General features: G+C 36.3%; 1 protein-coding gene across 1 annotated transcript in view; it reads left to right on the top strand.

The window, feature by feature from the left end:
* Window positions 1–19,824, top strand: part of LOC117435597 (doublecortin domain-containing protein 2-like) — a 76,533-nt gene that overhangs the window by 12,461 nt on the left and 44,248 nt on the right. The window contains exons 3-7 of the mRNA XM_034058912.3: window positions 6,009–6,085; window positions 6,218–6,352; window positions 8,830–8,979; window positions 9,726–9,777; window positions 13,651–13,849. Of these exons, the coding sequence (XP_033914803.2) occupies window positions 6,009–6,085; window positions 6,218–6,352; window positions 8,830–8,979; window positions 9,726–9,777; window positions 13,651–13,849 (613 nt within the window). The remainder of the gene's footprint in view (window positions 1–6,008; window positions 6,086–6,217; window positions 6,353–8,829; window positions 8,980–9,725; window positions 9,778–13,650; window positions 13,850–19,824) is intronic.

Consider the following 19,824-nt stretch of genomic DNA (forward strand, 5'->3'; position numbering starts at 1 on the left):
TTATATTGAAATTAAATCAGTGCTTTTTTTAAACGGTACTTGGATTTCATTAAAAAAAAACACAAAGGAATCCCAACAAGGAGGCAGTTCAGTCGAGAGACGAGAGAAAGCTAAGCACAGAAAAAGAATGCATGTACAACACTATTAAGTTTAAATGATGATACTTGGTCTTTATGGTACTATTTTCAATCAGAAGGAAAGTAAGTATAGGATTACTAGTTTAGCCCCTTACGCTTGTGTATGTAACTTAAGAAAATGAAAAAGGAAGACAATATCGCAGTCTTTTTAAAAATAAATTATATTATTTAAAGTAAAAGAAAAAAAAAAACATACTTGCATTAGCTAATTAAGCGTCCCCGTTGGATGGTCTTATATCTAAGACCATCCAACAACAACACATTAGGAACTTTAACCACGTTTTCTTTTTCAAAAAATGGGTTGGTACAATTTACTTAAAATAAAAGCTGCAATGTTCCTCATGTTACTATAATTTATCTTCCACATACCATCATCTCTGAACAAAGCAATGTGACAACAAAGGGATAAGAAAATGCATTTTACAATGTTATTATTATAAAACCTTTTTTGACAAAACAAATAGACAAACTCAAAGGGACTTGTAAGGTAAGGAAGAAAATATATTATTTCACGTTGTTTTTAATGTAATAGGATTTCAACAGAGCCAGACATTTCCATTACAGTATACAGCATTTTTGGCATTTTTTTGAAAGGTGAATTTTACAACATGAGAAGCAAACATAATGTAAGTATTTTAACTAAAGGTCTTTTAAGCACTTGCAAGTTGTTTGGTTCTCATTTTGTTACTTGTTGAATGTTCTCCTTCCAAAGACATGTGTTAATTATTATTATTTGTTTATTTAGCAGACGCCTTTATCCAAGGCGACTTACAGATACTAGGGTGTGTGAACTATACATCAGCTGCAGAGTCACTTACAATTATGTCTCACCCGAAAGACGGAGCAAAAGAAGGTTAAGTGACTTGCTCAGGGTCACACAATGAGTCAGTGGCTGAGGTGGGATTTGAACCGGGGACCTCCTGGTTACGAGACCTTTTCTTTAACCACTGGACAACACAGCCTCCTAATTAAAGACTGGAGTAAATATTTTGAAAATATTCCCAATAGATATTGGTATTTAAGTAATTACCAAAGTGTGCCTTGAATACATGAGGAGATAATGTACTCTGACAGAATATGCACAAAGGCATTCATATTGAAATAATTATACAAGCAAGGGAGACTGATATCTCAGAGTACACTTGATGCATCCTCTAGTAAAAGCAAATATGCAACAAGTGTCTCCAGGGTACACCATACTTGTACCCTGAGACAAAGGCTTTTAGTGCCTGATTATGGGGCGCTAGGTGGGCACAAATGAGTGCAATCAATCTTTGCCATGAATAGTGAATTTGGTACCATGTTTTGGTCCAAGTGTTTACAACTGCGCTAATACCAAGTGTCTGCCATAATTTGAATGAGCAGCCGTTTTTTGCCTTCCTAACCATCGGGAGAGCCACAGTCAGTGCGATGCTCCATCCGGAATACCCAGTCAAGACTGGCGAGTTTGCACAGCCAGGATGCGAACCTGGGCTCCTCTGACTGTATGACTCAAATGATATTTTTAATGCAGCCCATACATGTGCTTCACAGATTTACACTACAGTATCTGCTTGGTCCCTTTCAGAATTCCAGATTTTAGTTTACAGATTTTTTCGTTGTCAATGGTGCGTAAAAGCATACATACATTAAATTAAAAATATTTAACACAAATACATTCAGATACATTATATATTGATTCAGAGAGGTTTTACGTACCTACAGAATAAACCATGGCAGAAATTAGTTTTCACGGGGTCCCCAAGTGGTCTGATGTAGACAGACACATGGTGTCCAGAGGGAGTCATACAGTCGGGAGCGCAGGTTTGTGTCCTGACTAGAAAATTGAATGGGATTCTACTGGGAGCTCCCGTGGGTTAGAGAGGCAAAACCAACAGTGACTGTTTCTCCTCATCGCATGGCTGTGGGATCGGAGGACACCTACTTTCCTTAAGTTTTCCTGAGCTGCTATGAGGAATTGCTGCAGTGAGTAAGTATAACTGGACATTCTAAATTTTAGAATATCGGGTAAAATTAAGCGTTAATTACCGACGTGGAGGTCTGGTGGAGAAAGACCTAAAGGTATGGTTGGGCCGGAAGCCCAAAAGGGCTAAGGGCTTTTAACACCCCACAGGTCATTATCTATTATAAATTCTATTATAAACCATTATTGTACTATTTTGGGAAAGTTATCCCCTTCACAATGTTTAAACTTTAAAAAAAATGGGTTTTAACAAAATATTTTTCTGTGATTTAAAATAGAATGTCTGAACACTTACGTGATTGAGTGAGTTGACTGAAGAAATCATTGCTGAATTTCGTGAGATTAGTAAAAAAAAAATACTATGTTAGTTACAAATGAATTCATGGTTGGTAGTAACAACACTGGAGAGGATTTGTACTGCAGTTGCATGAATTGAATGATTTGTAAATCCTGCTTCCATACTTATTTTGGCCATCATCTTCCCAAGGATTATTTCCCTCACAGGCCTGTTTTCATGACAATAGTTAAAATGTCAATAAAGTAGTTGTGTAGGGTTTGGGGTTTTAAGTACAAACAGACAGACTATATATATATTTAATTATAATTTGCTTGTTAGTCAGAGACGATTAATAAGAGGCATAAAAAAGAGACACGGTTCGGAAAACTATATTTTGATATCTCCTTTTCTCTCCCTTCAATGCAGGAATGCTGATGCATATTCCATTCTCTATAAAAACAAACACAAAATGAATAAATATTTGATTTATAAAATATAAATACAGATATGTATATATACTTATGTTTTGTCTTTACGTTCCTCTTTTGTTTCTCCACATTTATCTTCCTTCTACCCCAGGTGCTGATGATTGCCCTCCAAATTCTGCCTGAGATGTCTCTTTTAAAATGCAAACACAGCGCTGGCTTTGCACCGTATCTTAATCACTTCACAACAAAATGTTAATGACACCACGCCTCAAAAGTTATGCTGACCACTGGCGCTAGCAGTAGCCCTAAAAGACGATGCAAAGCATGGCTTCAAAATCAGATTTTAGCGCAAAAATAGTCTGCACTGACTTTGAGCTCCAAAGGTCGTGCCCAAATGACCTTTGCGCTAGTGTCACTACTTTGTGACTTCATAAAAATAGGGCCCTGCGGGTCTTATTTATCAAGGTCTTCACACCATAAACACATTTTTTGTGAAAGAAAATTCCAACTGGTAACTATTTACTGTATGAAAACAACATCTAGTCATGGAAGTTTAAAAGTAACTAACTTGAAATAGAATTCTGCTGAAATTCTCAAGAGCCTAATTATGCAATAGAAAATTAAGATTTTCTTTAACCTGATGGGTAAATATGAGGTCCTTAATCTTTGGTAAAGGATTGTGAATGTTATCTTTCAAACTATGTTTACTCACTGTTCTAAATCAATCTGCCAGAAAATAGGTAAATATAGTAATTTATGCATTTTACCTTATTCAAGACATGCAACTCACCAGAACAGGAAACACCAAATTGTTTGGCGACTTGTGTCTGATTCAGGCTTGTGAGGTGTGTGAGTAATAATGGATTGTCCAGACAGTAATTTGTGTGTAAAAGAATAAATAGTTTTATTATTTTTCTTTACACAACAAAAGTAATCAGAAATTAAAAAGAATGGCATGAGGGAGTGGGTGCTGGAGTAATAATCAAAAAGAAGAGAAGTGGAAACGTCCTTAATCGTCTTCACGGTGTTCCCCAGACATAAAACAAAAAGTACAGTTTCCAATTCGTATCTCCAGAAATTCAAAACAAACCACCACCAAACTTTTGTTCTCCCTCCGCCCGTTACTCCGCCTATTTTCCCTCAGGACCAACCCCGAACACAGTAGTACGTTCCCTTTAGTATGCAACGTCCCGCCTCTGTAGTCAGTGGAACACCAATCCCCACTTGACTCCAATGACTGGAATTTACATACTCGTACTTCCGCCCCTCACCAAGGTGCCCCCCCTCATAAAGATGACTTTCGTCATGGTCATGAGACTTTGATAAGGGAAGTCCTGAGTTGGTTTGATGCCTTCTACTGTCGGGAGGCTGAATTACAGACCGAAACCCCTTTGACTCATCACAAGGCTTTTTTCAAGAGCTCGAACAATTTCCAACTTCTTATAGCAAAGAAACAGCAGCGCATTTCACCATTTGTTTACATGCCATTTTGCAGCGATGACGTGCAGTCTTGGAAATCAAAATAGAAAATGAATTGACACACAGGATTGTGAAGTAAGCCCTGTTAATACATAAACAAATAAAACAGTTGAACAAAACAAAACACTTCTGTTTGCATCTGTTTACTGTTTGCAACTCTGAAAACGAGTTCTTACGCTGGAGGTCTGAGTGATATTTGTATAACAAAACAAACCAGTGACAGACACATCTGTTAAGGTTGAGTTTATCAAACAATGTAACATCAACTGACATAGATAATTAAATGTAGTGTCAAGTTCTATCAGAGCCGACTAAGATCCTGTTAAATATATTGTACCAGTGTAATGTAGCAGAGGCAAGATAAGCTGAGCTAAAGCCAAGGGCTCAAACCATCATGTTTCCCTAACTTAGTAAGACACTGGCGGCATACGCTAGCACTGGGTCCAATTCAAAATATGTTTAATCACCACTGCAGAGGACTGTTTCCTGGGCAATATGGCACAGATGTAAGGGTTGCCAAGGACAATTTAATAAGCAAACTATTTACGAGTGTTGCTGTACTCCTTTGGTACCATCCTGCTGATTGTTTCAATTAGAGATGCTCTTGCAGTATTGGCTGAGAAAATATAGGTGCCCTAACTGCAACCTCTGGGCACAGTGCCTGCATAAATTCAAGCGTTCATAATGGTTGTTAGGATATAATAGCTGCCTTGAGAAAGTGATACTATTGCTTGAACAAAAGTTATTGTATTTCTTGCTCTTATTGTATTACTTGTATTGTAACACTTGAAATGTATTTGCTTACGATTGTAAGTTGCCCTGGATAAGGGCGTCTGCTAAGAAATAAATAACAATGAAGTATCTATACAGTAACAGGCTGGTTCATTAAAATAAATTGTAGGGCAACATGCGATGTGCCACTCCACTATATTCTGGGTCTTGCCCCAAGAGCACTGTTTTGGAAAGGCATTATATTCTACCCTACTGTTTCCCACTTCAATACTATATGTTGTGATTCAGTTATACTATTTTGGCTTTATCTGAGTCGCATTAGATTAAAAGTTGGTAATTACAGAAATTATAGTACAGTATGTATATGTTTTTAGTTTTAACCAGAAGAAAAGCTTCTTATGTTGCTCTTTATTTAACATGAAATGCTAAGTGTAATAATCCATTATATATTAATTCTAGCGCTGCACCTTTAAGGTTTGGAGCTCTTGAGAGACTGACGTCAAACTCCACCTCCCAACGGAGGAGATGCAGTGTGGGTGCGTGTGTATGATGGAGAGAGTTGACCAAGTACAGCATGGCAGTTAATAGTGGTGCAGGGATATGGGAACTCTTTCGATAACATGCATATATTGGCTATCTTTGGTTTGTGTACCTGATTGTGAGGAAGGGTTAAGTCTGGACTTCTGTGTATTCACTTAAGGAATCTTTCCTACACTATTACTCTGGCAAAAACCTTACATAAGGATGTACTTGAAAATGCTATCACCACATTTGTTCAACAGCCATCAGACAACTCTAACAAAAATAAGTCTCATCAATATACACAGTTGTACAAAGCAGTTTATAGCAAGCATGTAATGGCCATAATATCAGTAATGACAGCAAACCATCTTGTTGAAATTGTTTACTGTACCCTGAATATCACTATCTCAATATCAATTAATATTGGTTACAGCTTTGACTTTACAGTTGACTCTTTTATATTTCCACAGATAAAGCCAGTGGCCCACAGTAGGATAGCTGTATCTGCAAGATTTCTGAGACCGATTCAAGAGCCATGTGCTATTTTGTAAGTTTAAATGTTACATATCAGTCTTTGCTGAAGTATAAGTTTGAAGAATAGTGAAAGTAAAAATAAAAGATAAAAAAGGTTGTTACTTTTCTCTTCTTTTAATTGTTATTTTTTTTTTTTTATTTATAGTGTGATTGTAAATGGAGACATCTTAAATCCAGCAATCCGGTTATTAATACCAAGGAGAATTCTTTCACAGTGGGATCCTATCCTGGAAATGATTACTGAGAAAATGAGCCTCAGAATTCTAGGTGCTGTACGAAGGTAGGGATGGGCTTCCCCTTACCAAATGGTCTTCAATAACATTACTGGTCCATTACAGTGGCAATTAATTGGTTTGATACTAAGAGGTATTAAAACAGCTGCAGTGGTATTAGGTTTTGTTAGAATAATACCATAGTGGTATCATTTTTATATTTTAACATACCAGTGGTATCACAATAGCTGAAACAAAACACACGAGTAATCCATTGCAGTGGTACTAAATCAGTATCTGTGTTCTCCTACATCAGGGGATTCTGAACCATTGCAAAACATTTATCCAAATGCATTGTGTTCCATGGCTGCTAATTATATGAACTATTTCTTTGGGGCAATGCGCTGGAATTACAATTGGGGCTTCTGATTTTCGGTTTTAACCGATAAAACCCAATAAAACACCCCCGATACAAAAAAAATGAAATTGGTGGATAGCCAATAAACACCGGAAAACACCAGAAAAACTGTGGAAATGGTTAATCAATTCATGTTGACTTTACCCTATTCCCATTAAAAAATAAAACCTACTACAAAAATAATAATAAATACATTTCCCAGTGCTGCTGGGCAATGTCCCGCCTTCCTGTCTTGCATCTATCATTGATTCGTTCTCAATACTTTAAACCCTCCCCAACTACTGAGTGACAGCACATTCCTACATTTCTATTGGAGACTCCACTTGCGAGATTTAAAACGAGATTACAATCAGGATGGAGGCTTGTTAGCAGGATTTCAGACTGTATTAGTTAAGATACGGAAGATTTAAAACAGAATTGTGGCGAAATGTACAAAAATGCCTACACACAAAAACCCCAGAAGAATGTGCCTGTGACCATAGGGATTTCGTTGTGGAAGACAGCAAAGGAAAGAAGGTACAACTTAAGTGCAAGTACTGGCAAGTTACTATACATATTTTGACAGAAAAAAAATGCGCAAGCATTTTGGAAAGTAACCGAAAACACTAATTTCATACAGTATATCAAAAATGAAAAGCCCCGAAAAAAAAAACGATTTACATAAAACTCAAAAATAGCTAAAAATAAGCACCGAAAAATACAATTAATAAAACCCGAAAAAACAGAAGCCCTAATTATAATGCAATTATATTGGCTGTTCTGCAGATGTTCTTCTCATTGCAAGTATGTATCTTCCTAAGCGACTGTGCATTCCGTGTTAGTCTTTTAGGGGTAAACCTTAAAGTTTCCCATAGTAAAAGCATAGAAAATGTACTAAAAATAGTGAAAGCTCTGTAAAGCACAGGAAAGCATTGTAAAGCACAGAGATATATGGTAAAGCAAATTAAAACAAATGGCATGCCATGGTAAATGTATGGTATAACCACTATGGTAAAAGCATGGGAAAACTGCAAAATTACCATGCAGATTTACTGTGCTAAACATTTATAAGAGAATAAAGAAATTATTTAAGGAACAAAGCTTTTGACATGTACAGTAAGATAATAAAGGCAAAAAATATACAAGGAAGACCTTGTCACTTACTGTTATGGCAACAAATAGTCTTGTATGCGGTGGAGAAATCTGCGTTAATTAGTTTACAAGACACTCAGCTAGTTTGTCATAACAATACAGGGTTAGGAAAATCATGTTTCTCCACATAGATCTCTGCTATATTGACTCTGTTAGTTAAGTTGCTCTGGGGGTGGCGACAGCAATAATTGTGAGGTTTCAAGAGCAGTCAAACAAGATGTTCTTAACACTACTGTTAGAAATAAGATACATCAGCAATGTTTTCTTTAAATGGGAAGTGTATGTAATTACCAGACTGAAATATTTAATCGAAGAAATAAAAACACCTATAATACATGTTTTGTCTTAATTCAGTCATAAAGGTGTTGACATAGAGATGTCCATAACATTTATCAGAGGTAAAATCTTATTTAAGTCACATTATAAAAAATACAGCAGGACGCCTAATATTTTCATAAGCATGTAAACTTAACTATTAATTGAGCATACAAGTACAAGCATTTAAAAACATCAATAATTTAGCGCCCTCTTGTGTCAACAATGTTGTATGTAATCCTGGCAACATTTTATTTTTCATTCACCTTGAAAAAAATCTGTACTAAAGCCTGATATCTGTCACTATAAAATAAAGGCCTCATATAACCCACCAAATGGAGTGATTGTGTTATAAATGTATGTGTGGAAGAACATGACACTATCAGTAGAGTGTATGGCATCCACCAGCAGCCAGGGGGGCACTGACTCAATTTGACTGGAAGATCATTGCTCAATATCTGCACTAATCCCTTCAGAAAACATCTGTAACATGTGCTCTCTTAGAGACCTGTATCACCACTTGTATTTCTAATTCCAACAAGACTGCTACCATAAATATACATTCAATTATAAGATGCGCACAACAGAAACTTGTAAATGTTACAAAGTACAATAGTATTTCTATCTTTACTTCTGTCCACATATTATGTCACCAAAATATGTCTTTGTTTTGATTGACAGCCTTTACACTTTAGATGGAAACCTTGTCAGTGACAGAAAAGAACTGGAAAATGGACAGTTTTATGTGGCAGTTGGGCGAGAAAAGTTTAAAAAACTTCCTTATGGTGACCTCATTTTTACTAAACCAGCACCAACAAGAAGATACAATGGGTAAGACCTTTTTTTTTTTTTAAAGGAAAAATTTTGAACAACAATTTTTGCTTTTTGGATGGAAATCATTGTAAACCAGCCACTACCTGTATGTGAGCTCCTGTTTCTGCTACTAGTGGCCTGGAATAGGAGGGTATAATTAAATGTAAGGGAATCAATTTAAATTAAACCATTTAAAGTATTTTTGCCAGAAACATGTTGGTATTTTCAACCTGGGTTTGTATGGTAACTCTATGGTGCTCTAAACCTTTTAATTTGGTTTTAATTTGACCACAACAATGCCACTGTATAATACAGGCATTACAAAAATATGTTGTTGGAATCATTAACAACTAAAATATTTTATTAATATCTAACTTTATATAATTCATCAAAACAGTCTATGAATAAACACTGGCCCATTTTTTCTGTGTTTAAAATTAAGCTACAAGCCTTTCAACCAATGCTAATTATTTGGGAAATTGTACCGCTGTTTGTTGAAAGAAATAAAATAAAATACAGAAGTGCCACTGTAAGTTGCCCTGGACAAGGGTGTCTGCTAAGAAATAAATAATAATAATAAATAATAATAATAATGTAGTCATTCATTAATGTGGGTCTGACCAAAGACATGTGAAACAACACTCCACAAAAAGACCAGTGTTCCTGAGATTTGTCTTTATTATGCTAAATATGAATTCCATTAGATGAGGTTTGTATAACATAATCAAACTCATATAATCAAGCATGTTATTCTTAATTTCTAGGTCCAAGGCGGCTTCACTACCTCCTATTAGGTTTAGAAAACATAAGGAGAGTGTAAGTATTTATTTATATTTTTCTTAATGCAAATTTGCAAGGATCCCCAAAGTGTTAAAATTCATTTTTGTGGGCCTTAGGGCCACAAAGGGGATAAATTAGCTCTTACAACACCTTTTGCAGGTTACACATGCATTTAGTCACTTTAGATATCTGTAAAAGAGTGACTAAACAAGAACCTGTACATAAATATATTTTTTTCATTTTGTTAAAAAAAGAATAATCACATGAGCCAGATCTGACCATTAGCCCAAATAAAGTTGGAAGCAATGTTTTTCATAATTTAAAGAGGAGATCAGGATTACTTTGATCCAAAATACCAGAATTATTGTGATCCTACTGCGGATGTGGATTTAGCTTTTAAATGATCATAGAACATCGATAGTTTGTTTGAATTGTCATAGCAAACACACGCTATATGTCCAAATAGAGTGTTACAATATAATATTTACATATTTATTTCAGTTTTGTATCCATGCAAGCAAAAAGGAAAACGTATTTAATGGTATAGCTTTAATAAAAAAGCATACACATACGCCTTCAGATAAGCCTCCTTAAAGCTCGTCTGAGAGATGCTGGACTCCCGACCGACGATGAAGATGTCTAAAAACACATCCTTTTTCAAAAGTTTTATTTTTATTCAATTTAAATTTAGTTATTTAATTTCTGCCAAGTAGACATAAATAAAATAACCATTATTTGCATGTGTTATATGTGCACTAACATTAAAAGTGATTTAGATTTTGTTAAAAGAAATCATATAAAACAAAATAAATACTAGTGTATTAATCATTATTACCTCTATCTTATTTATTTTGTTAAATTAGGTTATATCGTAAATAAGGCCTGTAAATATGTTAAGAACTAGCCTATCAAAAAATGGATCAAAATGATCCAGATAAAAGTAATCTTGATCACAAAATATAGGATTACAAAATCCTGATCACTTTAATCCAAATTAAAAGCTTTGAAAAACTGGACCCTGGAGATCGCAGGTTCGAATCCAGGCTATGTCATTGGCCGAGCGCCGCCTAGGTAGGGCTTAGATCGGCAGGGCAATCCACAGTTCACCACGCACCAGTGATCCCTGTGGCTGTTTCAGCCTCTGTTCCCTGAGTTGCCGGGGGGTTGCAGCGGTGAATAAGGATACAAATAATAATTGGGCATTCGAAATTGGTGAGAAAACCAGGGTAAAAACCATTGGCGATGACTAAATTAAAAAAAAAATAATAATAAATACAGTACATAGAGCTGTACTATAAAAATAATTAGACTTGTTCAGCCTACATATATAACAAAAATGCTAATATAACTTCAGTCCAAAAAAAATGTATGTATGTAACGCTATACAAAAGGCTCAATTCACCCACCCATAGTCTAGCTAGGGGACAGATCTGGCACCAACATTACCCAACATTTTTGCATAAAAAATATTAATGTTAATGTTTTAATTATTTCCATTACAACCTTTCCCCTTCAAGAATATGGGCATAATCATGCTGCAATGTTGTGGGGTCTTTTTTGCATTGCCAAAGATGGCACAACCATGGGCAGAAAGAGTTATTTAACATATCACTGATCCACGAATATCTTGTACATGTGTGTGCTGGTAAAAGATGGTTAGTTTGAGTTGCCTGACCTCTAGGTTTCCAGAGTTTTGCAACATGATTTACACATTCAGTACTTGGCTCAGTAGTAATACATGTAACACATTAGCAGAAAGAAAGAATCCCACCTCAGTAGTGATTTACTACTGTATGTCACTTTAGGCCTGATGGCATTGCTAATGTTGCTGTAATATAGCTGAAGATAGAGCTGATTGTAGTAAAGTAGTTTTAGAGGCAAGCATAAGCATTTTGCTCAAAACTATGTTATGTTTCTGAAAGGAGGATCCGCCTTTTGCATATGCCTCTCCCTGCTGCCTCCACCTTACAGCGTGCCTTGTCCAGGGAGCCTTTTGCTGCGCACTGACTATAGCTGTCATACATCATTACATCACAGTTCAGCCAGCTCAGGAGGGGGGGTAACGTCGCCCAAAGTGCCACTTGCCCTGCCGCTGGCAATAGCTGTCATACTCATGCATCCACCTCAGCAGTTCAGTCACCTCACGGGGGAGGTGGTAGGGGGGGGGGAGGGGGGGTAATGTTGTCCAGAGTGCCACTTGCCCTGCTGCTGGCAATAACTGCTAATAATCATTACATAACACTTCAGTACCACATGGGGAAGGTGGCCCAAAGTGCCACTGGTCCTTCTACTGGCATGACTGTCATTAATCAATAACCATTACATCACAATCCGCCAGTACATGGGTTAGTGGAACGTGGCCCAGAGTGCCACTTGTCCTGTTCGCTGGCAATAGCTGTCATCAAGCAATAATTATTCATCTTAGTCAGCCAGCACACGGGCAGCTCTGGAGCTTAATGGACAAGGCCACGGGCCAAAAAGTATATTACATTCTCTTGGTCCTTCTGTCAAACACAATAAAGATTTGGTCCAATCAATCTTTGGTGGATGTTTCCTTTCTGAAATGTCAGTTCAGAACATACCAGGTTTTTATCTGTCAAAATCAGTGGTCTGTACCAGCGTTCATGGGCAACTGACCTTGTTGATATTGCATGCCATTGACATAAGTCTTACCTTACACTTCTGGAAGAGTGAGACTGCCACTATATCAGTTGATACGAATATGTAAAGTGACAGTCTCTTAATGCTTAAATTCACAGAAAGATTAATTTAACCGCAGACAAAAAAGGAACATTATGACTTGACACAAATACCTTAAAGGCATCTTATCAGGTTGTGATCTTTCAGATGAATAAATAAACTAAATAATTAGCCTATGTGCTGTTTTTCATGAATTACACATTCTTTCTTATTATTGTCAGATTGTGTTATTACCATTTTAAATTATTTTATTTTCCTTAATACCAAAACAAATGAAAAACAGAAATGGGTGTCACATTGAAAAGTGTAAACCCGCTCAATCACTGAGCAATTAGCTGAAGATCTTGCCTGAATTACAGTATAGCTGTTCAAATGGCATATGGACTAGTAACTACTGTAACAGCATAATCACAAAGAATGTATCTAGCTACCTCAAGTTCTCCAAACCAGCACTTCAGCCACTGTACAGAAGTGTCAGATCCTGTTGAACAAGTAGTTATAGAACATTGAGTCATGTCCATTAGTATTGTTTGACACCCTCTATCCTTGAATGCTTTTTTCTTAAAAACACCAATTACAGCATCCAGTGTAGTACCAGTCTTAGTAGACACCATTGCAGAAACCCAAATTGAAGAACAAACGCATTCAGTTGTAGAGGAGACGGTTATCTACCCATGTATACCAAGACTTTTGGTGAGAAGGGGTTTTAGTGAAGCAATACATGTCAGACCACCATTCGTTCTGCATTACTTTAAAATACATAGAATTGTGGGTTACCACTGCCCTTGTTTGCTCATTATTATTATTATTATTATTATTATTATTATTATTATTATTATTATTATTATTATTATTATTATTATTATTTGCATACAGTAAGAAATGGTTAATGTTGTTCTGCAATATTTGATGGTGTGCATTTAATCAATAATCAATATGTGATGTAAGCATTTTTAAAGGTTATGTCTAATCTAGTAAGTGATGACTGTAAGCTGAAATAACCCTTTTTTGAGGAAGCCTTATTGTTACATTGATACAAATGCATGTCCAATTTAGGACATAGGCAGATGATGAAGAATGTACAGTCTAACAAATACTTCCACAACTAAATCCAACAAAAATAAACAACTTGCTCATGATTGAAAACATCATTATCCCTGAAAGTAAGCTTGGCCACCATTGATCTTTGCAATTTAACATTATTACCAGGTGGGAGATCGTCAGAGCAAATCCACTGGTGGTTCGAGCGATATAGGGGATCCACTGGCCTCTCCTCAGCCTCTACTCCCAAAGAGGAAAGGGAAGAAGAAGCAGTTCTCAGCAGCGAATGATGCTGCTAATCATGGGAAACCAGTAAAAGTGAAACGGAATAAAGATGAAATCGTCTCAAACATCCCCTCTGACAATGGTAAGAATGTATCTGTGATTGTTCCTCTGTATTCTTGTTTTAAGCTGTGCTTGGCTTCAGTTAAAACAAGATACTAAAGCACACAGTCTCTGACTCCTTTTTTTTATAATGTTTTTCTTTGGGCATATGTTTAAATAAATAGATAATGGGGAATATTTAAAATATCTAAGCAGATCTTAGGCCTTTAAACTCATAAACCGGCAAAAATATACGGTGGAAAAAAGAGCAAACTTTTTTCCACTGTATATTTCTTATTGCATTTAGTAATGTCAATAAGAAGGTGAATACATCTTCTGTGGGAGAACACCTTGGGATAAATAGAAGTTATTCTTTAATGTGGGATACTTTTGAATTATAGTTATTCCTACTGCTAGGCTTCCAGAAGTTGGTACTGTACATTTCAAGCTGAATAAGGTCTACCCAGTTCAAACCAGTGCATGCACTTATGGTGAGTCCTCATTGTCATGTGGTGTAAATATTTGTAAACTTTGTATAAAAGTCAACATTGCATAATGTCCAAATGCAATCCAAAATGTCTGAAGGAGGCCAGGAGAAGGCAATCCTATCTAAAATCAAAGATAAAAAGTTTAAGTATTTAAACTAGTTTATTTTTGTTGTACACATTAGTTTCTGTTAGTGTAACATGAGTGAAGAGTCAAACATATAATAATAGAATAAAGAAAAGTGAATTCCTGGAAATTATATCTCACATGTGTAATTACGTGGCTCCCACATCTTTGAAGTTTGATCATTTGAAAGTTTAAAGACTCTTAAAGAAAAAGGTCCATATTGGGTATATCAGTGCTTCTCCTGGAAAACCGACCAGACCAAAACTAGGTTTGATAATCGAATATTAAAATACTCTTTTTTGGCTCTACATAGACATGTGCTAAATTCGCATTTATAGGCCAAAGAATATAAAATATGACACCATGGATCAACTTGCCTGGGTACTAGTATAAAAAAAGAAATATCTCCCAATGGTATTTAACCTGTCAAAACCCCAGCCCCTCACAGACAATTTCCGCCTGGGGGGCTGTGCCCTTAAATAAATCACAATATCTTCCAAAGTATAGACAGCACAGGCATGGTTCAGGGCTTGAATTCAAGGTAACCCCTTGGGCATCAAGACTAAAACCTCAGGTGTGATAAAAGTCTTACTCAGTACCACAATGGAAGGAGATATCCAGAAAAAATACATAAAAAAACAACAAACACTTTTCATTTTTTTATGTTCTATAGTCATTTTTTCAACTTGTAGCATATGAAAAGAGACAGATTTTTTTGGAACTGTTTGAACAAAGGGATCAAATTCTACAGGAGTTTTTACAAAGCTAAGCCCAAGGGTCCCCAAACCTTTCCAAAAATAAACATTGTGTAAATCTTTGTCAATTGATACACTAAGTTCTAAAAGGGATGTTATCTTCTGGCACCTCACATGCTATCCATTGCCACATGCATTTGCCTTTGAAAGGCTTTTTTTTTTTTCCCCTTATCTCATTCAAGAGGTGGGCGTGTTTGTTTGCACATCGATTACTCTGTGATGGATTGGGCTACAAACAAAGTAAAGGTATGAATGGAAAGCTTGTGACCTCCCCTACAATGTGATCAGGGAGACTTCACCGTCATCAAGGTTGTAAGACCAGAGCAGCAAAACGCAAGCTAGTTGATTGCTTTTGTTTTGAATGCATGGGGGTACTAGACACATTGCGAATGGGATATCTCAGCGGTGAAATGACGGATTCGAAAAATTCCTTCGCTGTTTGACGGTAGGGAAACAACGATTTTGATATTGAGTCAGCTTTTTTTCTCTTTTGCTTTTGTAATAATATTAAAAATGAATTATGAAATATAATATTTACGTGCAGTTCCGTGTTCCGCCCGCGGGACTAGAGGGCGTAAGATAAAAACAGTACATTTTCACAAATAAATAATTTCCACAACAGTCCCATATTTCTTGCTGATCGACTTAAAAGCTGACAATCCAGTAGTGCTGTTTCTAAATGAAAGGGCATTTATTCTTACATTTGGAAACGCTCGTCTCCGTGGGGGGTGTCATACGCATCATACACATGGGAGGAGTCATACGCAAAAAACACTCATTATCATATAATAGATGTATCCCCCCCATAATCAAGCATTCTTTGTATAAGTTAGTGAGCAGCAGATGTGTCAGCCGCACGAAGAGCACAGCGTGTGGTTTTCACTAACTACTGTGCAGAATAAATTATTTTTTTTCTATGGGTAAATATCGTGACTCCCTTCCTATGCATCAGGACGCGGGACTGTCCTGTCCATATAGGGACTGTTGGCATGTATGTTTATTTGCAAGCAAGAATAATCACACTATTAGCCTGTGTGACCCAAAAATAACTGTAAATGAGAAGATAGCTGGACAAATTGAAAGTATAGTTATTTTAGAATAATACATTTTAAAATCAGTATGTGATCATTTACATTTATGTTTCTGAAAATGTATCCAGAGAGTAAGATAATTGGGTTTTAGTTTTAGTACTGGTACAATAAATGCATAACGGTTCATAGAAAAATTAAAAGTAGGCCCTGACTACATCTGGCTTTTAATTATGTGAATTAAAAATGAATTCTCTCTCTCTCTCTCTCTCTCTCTCTCTCTCTCTCTCTCTCTCTCTCTCTCTCTCTCTCTCTCTCTCTCTCTCTCTCTCTCTTAGTACATACATCAGACTGTATTGTGTGAAATGCAGAGGCATGCTTCTTATAATTAGAAATATGTACTGTATCTACATTTTCTATCATTAATTTATTAAACCACACAAAAATGCATAGCCCATGATGGTAATTTTAACTTGGCAAAGGTTAATCAAGACTAAAATAAAATGGGTATGTATTAAGAATTCAGCAGCAGGTGCAACCTTATCTTCCTGATACAGCCTACATGAGGCTGTGGTACTGTTCTTTCATTCACTGCATGTTCTGTTTTCATTGAATCACCTTAAAGTATGATGTAATGCAAGCTTATATAATATGTCCCACTGTTTCACCACTAGATGGCAGTAGTGGCCTATGAATGTAAAGTGGAAAACCTTTATGTGATTGACACCCATGTATTGACTGGAACGGGTATACAATCTTCCCAGGTTTAAGCATCCCTTCTTTGGTATAGCTGCACGCAAACCTTCATAAAGTGACTGCTGATAAGACTGTTGAATGGTTTAAGTTAGGTAACTGAATGCCAGTCTTTCTAATCCATGCTAGCGTTTTAAGAATGATTCATGAGGAAAGAGTGAGCCATGGCACAGAGTTCAGATGGTACCCTTTGTATCAATATGCAGTGTGCACAGCTAGCACCCAGATGGCTGACAGTCAGATATTAATTTCCCTTGGTAGCGGGATACATCTCGGCTCACACTTTGTCAGATCAAACATTTACCACGGCTGTTTACATTCTGTAATTAATTATTGCTGACTTGAGAGAGCGCTGTGTACTGCTCCAATATTTGATTATTTCAGGAATTAGTGGAAACATTTGATTGAATATGATCTATACAGTGTGGATTCCTTATTCTTGTTGTGGAGTATTGGAATACATTTTGCATGCTGTCAGTCTATGTATACAACCTACAGACTGTCCTTCATTGGAACACCATTATAACACAAGCTTATTCACTGGAAGAAACCTTAGCAGACTACAGCATTACCATCAATGGAAACAGAATAGATTTTGAACAAATTGAATTGCTGTCCTGATACGGCAGCACAGGGATACTGATATGATAACATGGTATTGTAATGGATAAAAGTGCGTATTGGAATGTCAGAAAATAGCACTTTAGTACCATTCTGTCAACTGCTAATACAATTGTAGTTGCAGTTGTCCTTCAATACAAAACCATTAGAGATCATTTGGTAAGAGAGCTATGAGATACTGAGATTAAAAATAACAGGGGTTTAAGTTCACATCATCTCAACATTGACAGAGGGAAAACACCCACAGAAAAACAGTCCCTTGACACATTTCCCCTGAAATTGAGTAGAGGGTCGGGGGAATACAAGTAATTGTTGCTGCTTCATATTTAACGTGCCAGTTTCAGAGGTGAAAGGTCAAGGTTGACCAAAGTGAATTGAACTCTTCTTGGCTTCACTGAGGTAATAACAAAATATGTTTAATGTTTTATGATTTCACAATATAGTATTAATGCTTTTTATACTATGGGTGTCTTGGGCAACTGACAAGCTATGCTGGCTTTTTCAACCAATTTATAACAGCAGTACTGCAGGGTTTAGCCCTTTACTGCCCTGGGTATGTTCCAATACCTATGTAATGTCAATTTTCTCAATGTCAAGTATATTGGACACTGGGCAGCAACAGGTTAAAAAACAAAATAAAACATTTGTTTAGAAATTAATAAACTATAGCACAATTACAGCAGACAAAATAAAGTGTAGTCTTTTCTTGTACTTGTTTAAATTTATAGAAGAATTGTGGTCTGCGATCTGCAGGCACTAAAAGTTTCCATTTTTATGTTGATGGGGCATTAGTGTTTTTTCAAAGTGCCCCTGAATGTCACAAGACAAATCTCCCTTTCCCCTTTGGCCTGATCCAGTTTTTTGGCAATATTGATGTACTAGTTTTATTGTTCATTACAGTGTATTAAAGTGTTTGTCATAGCTTTTGTCCTTAAATAGGCCGGGCATGAGAGTTAACACTGCCTTCTGAAACTATACAGTAAACAGAACACAAAGGACATATACTACAGGGTTTTGCTCATAGTTTTGTGACAGTAAAATCAATTAGGTCCTATATAAACCTTTTGCGTTTCTTGTTACTAGTTATGCAACAGCAGGTTTCTTCTTATTTCACAAAATGCTGCACTTTAATAGATCCGGCACCAAGGTGTTTAACATTCACAAAGCCACCTCATGAAAACCATATGGGAGTGTTGATGGAGTTCACTGCAAAGCCAACATCACTGTCTACAGTTTCAGGTTTATATATCTGCAATCCATGTTTTGCCATACATTAACTGACACTAGACACTGCTGACTTCATAGATCTGAATCCAAAGTTGCAACATTGCAGGTTTCAATTCTGCACTAATCATTTTATGTTACATGTGTTGCTTTATCTTCGTACAGATGATGGCCTACCAGTGTTGCAAATACCACTGTGTAGAGCTTTATGAAATTGTATAGACAGATGAAAGACACATGCTTTGAATTAATCAGTATATCAGTATATCAGTATATAAGATTCATTATATTGCTTGCTGAATTCAGAAAGGGTTGTTATGGGAGGCTTAACTGTGAAGTAGCTAACTCTTTAAAATCTATTTGTTGTAATGTTCACTTGTAAAATATGTGTATATTTTATCCTTACTGTATTGTATCCTATTTTGAATATGTGTATATTTTAACCTTACTATAGTTTATCCTTACTGTTTATTGTTAGCCATATCCTTACTGTTTCTTAATAAAATAAATGTTGAAACTGGGTGTGGACAGTGATGGAGTGGATATTTGGTAAGCATAGAGAAATAAATTAACCCTCAGTTTTATTATATAATATTACCCGCTGTCTTTAAACTAAATGATTTATGGGTTTCTATATGAATGGTTTCACTTGTATAATCAGTGTATCAGCAGCAAAGAGGTGGACTGTGTTCTGGTTTTGTTCAAACCACCCCAAACCTGCTTTATCCAGCATTGCTGTTTAGCATGGCAGGAGATAATGAATTCAGGCTTGATGAGAGACCCAGACAGATTTATTTAAAGCACTCATCCAACTGATAACGGTCTGGATTATGCACTGCAGAAGTCGACTGCAGTTGTGTCTGTCTGTCTAACCTTAATAAAAAAAAAATAGAAATAGAGCAATGTTATGAACATAAAGAGGGATCACTTGTCTTTTTGTAATGTAAAAGACAATCTTGTCTTACGTTATCAGAAGTTAAGCAGGGAGGTTTCTCATCTCGGGAACAGACATCTGCGAAATTCAT

The sequence above is a fragment of the Acipenser ruthenus genome, chromosome 3 (genome assembly GCF_902713425.1).
Source record: "Acipenser ruthenus chromosome 3, fAciRut3.2 maternal haplotype, whole genome shotgun sequence".
Taxonomy (NCBI): Eukaryota; Metazoa; Chordata; class Actinopteri; order Acipenseriformes; family Acipenseridae; genus Acipenser; species Acipenser ruthenus.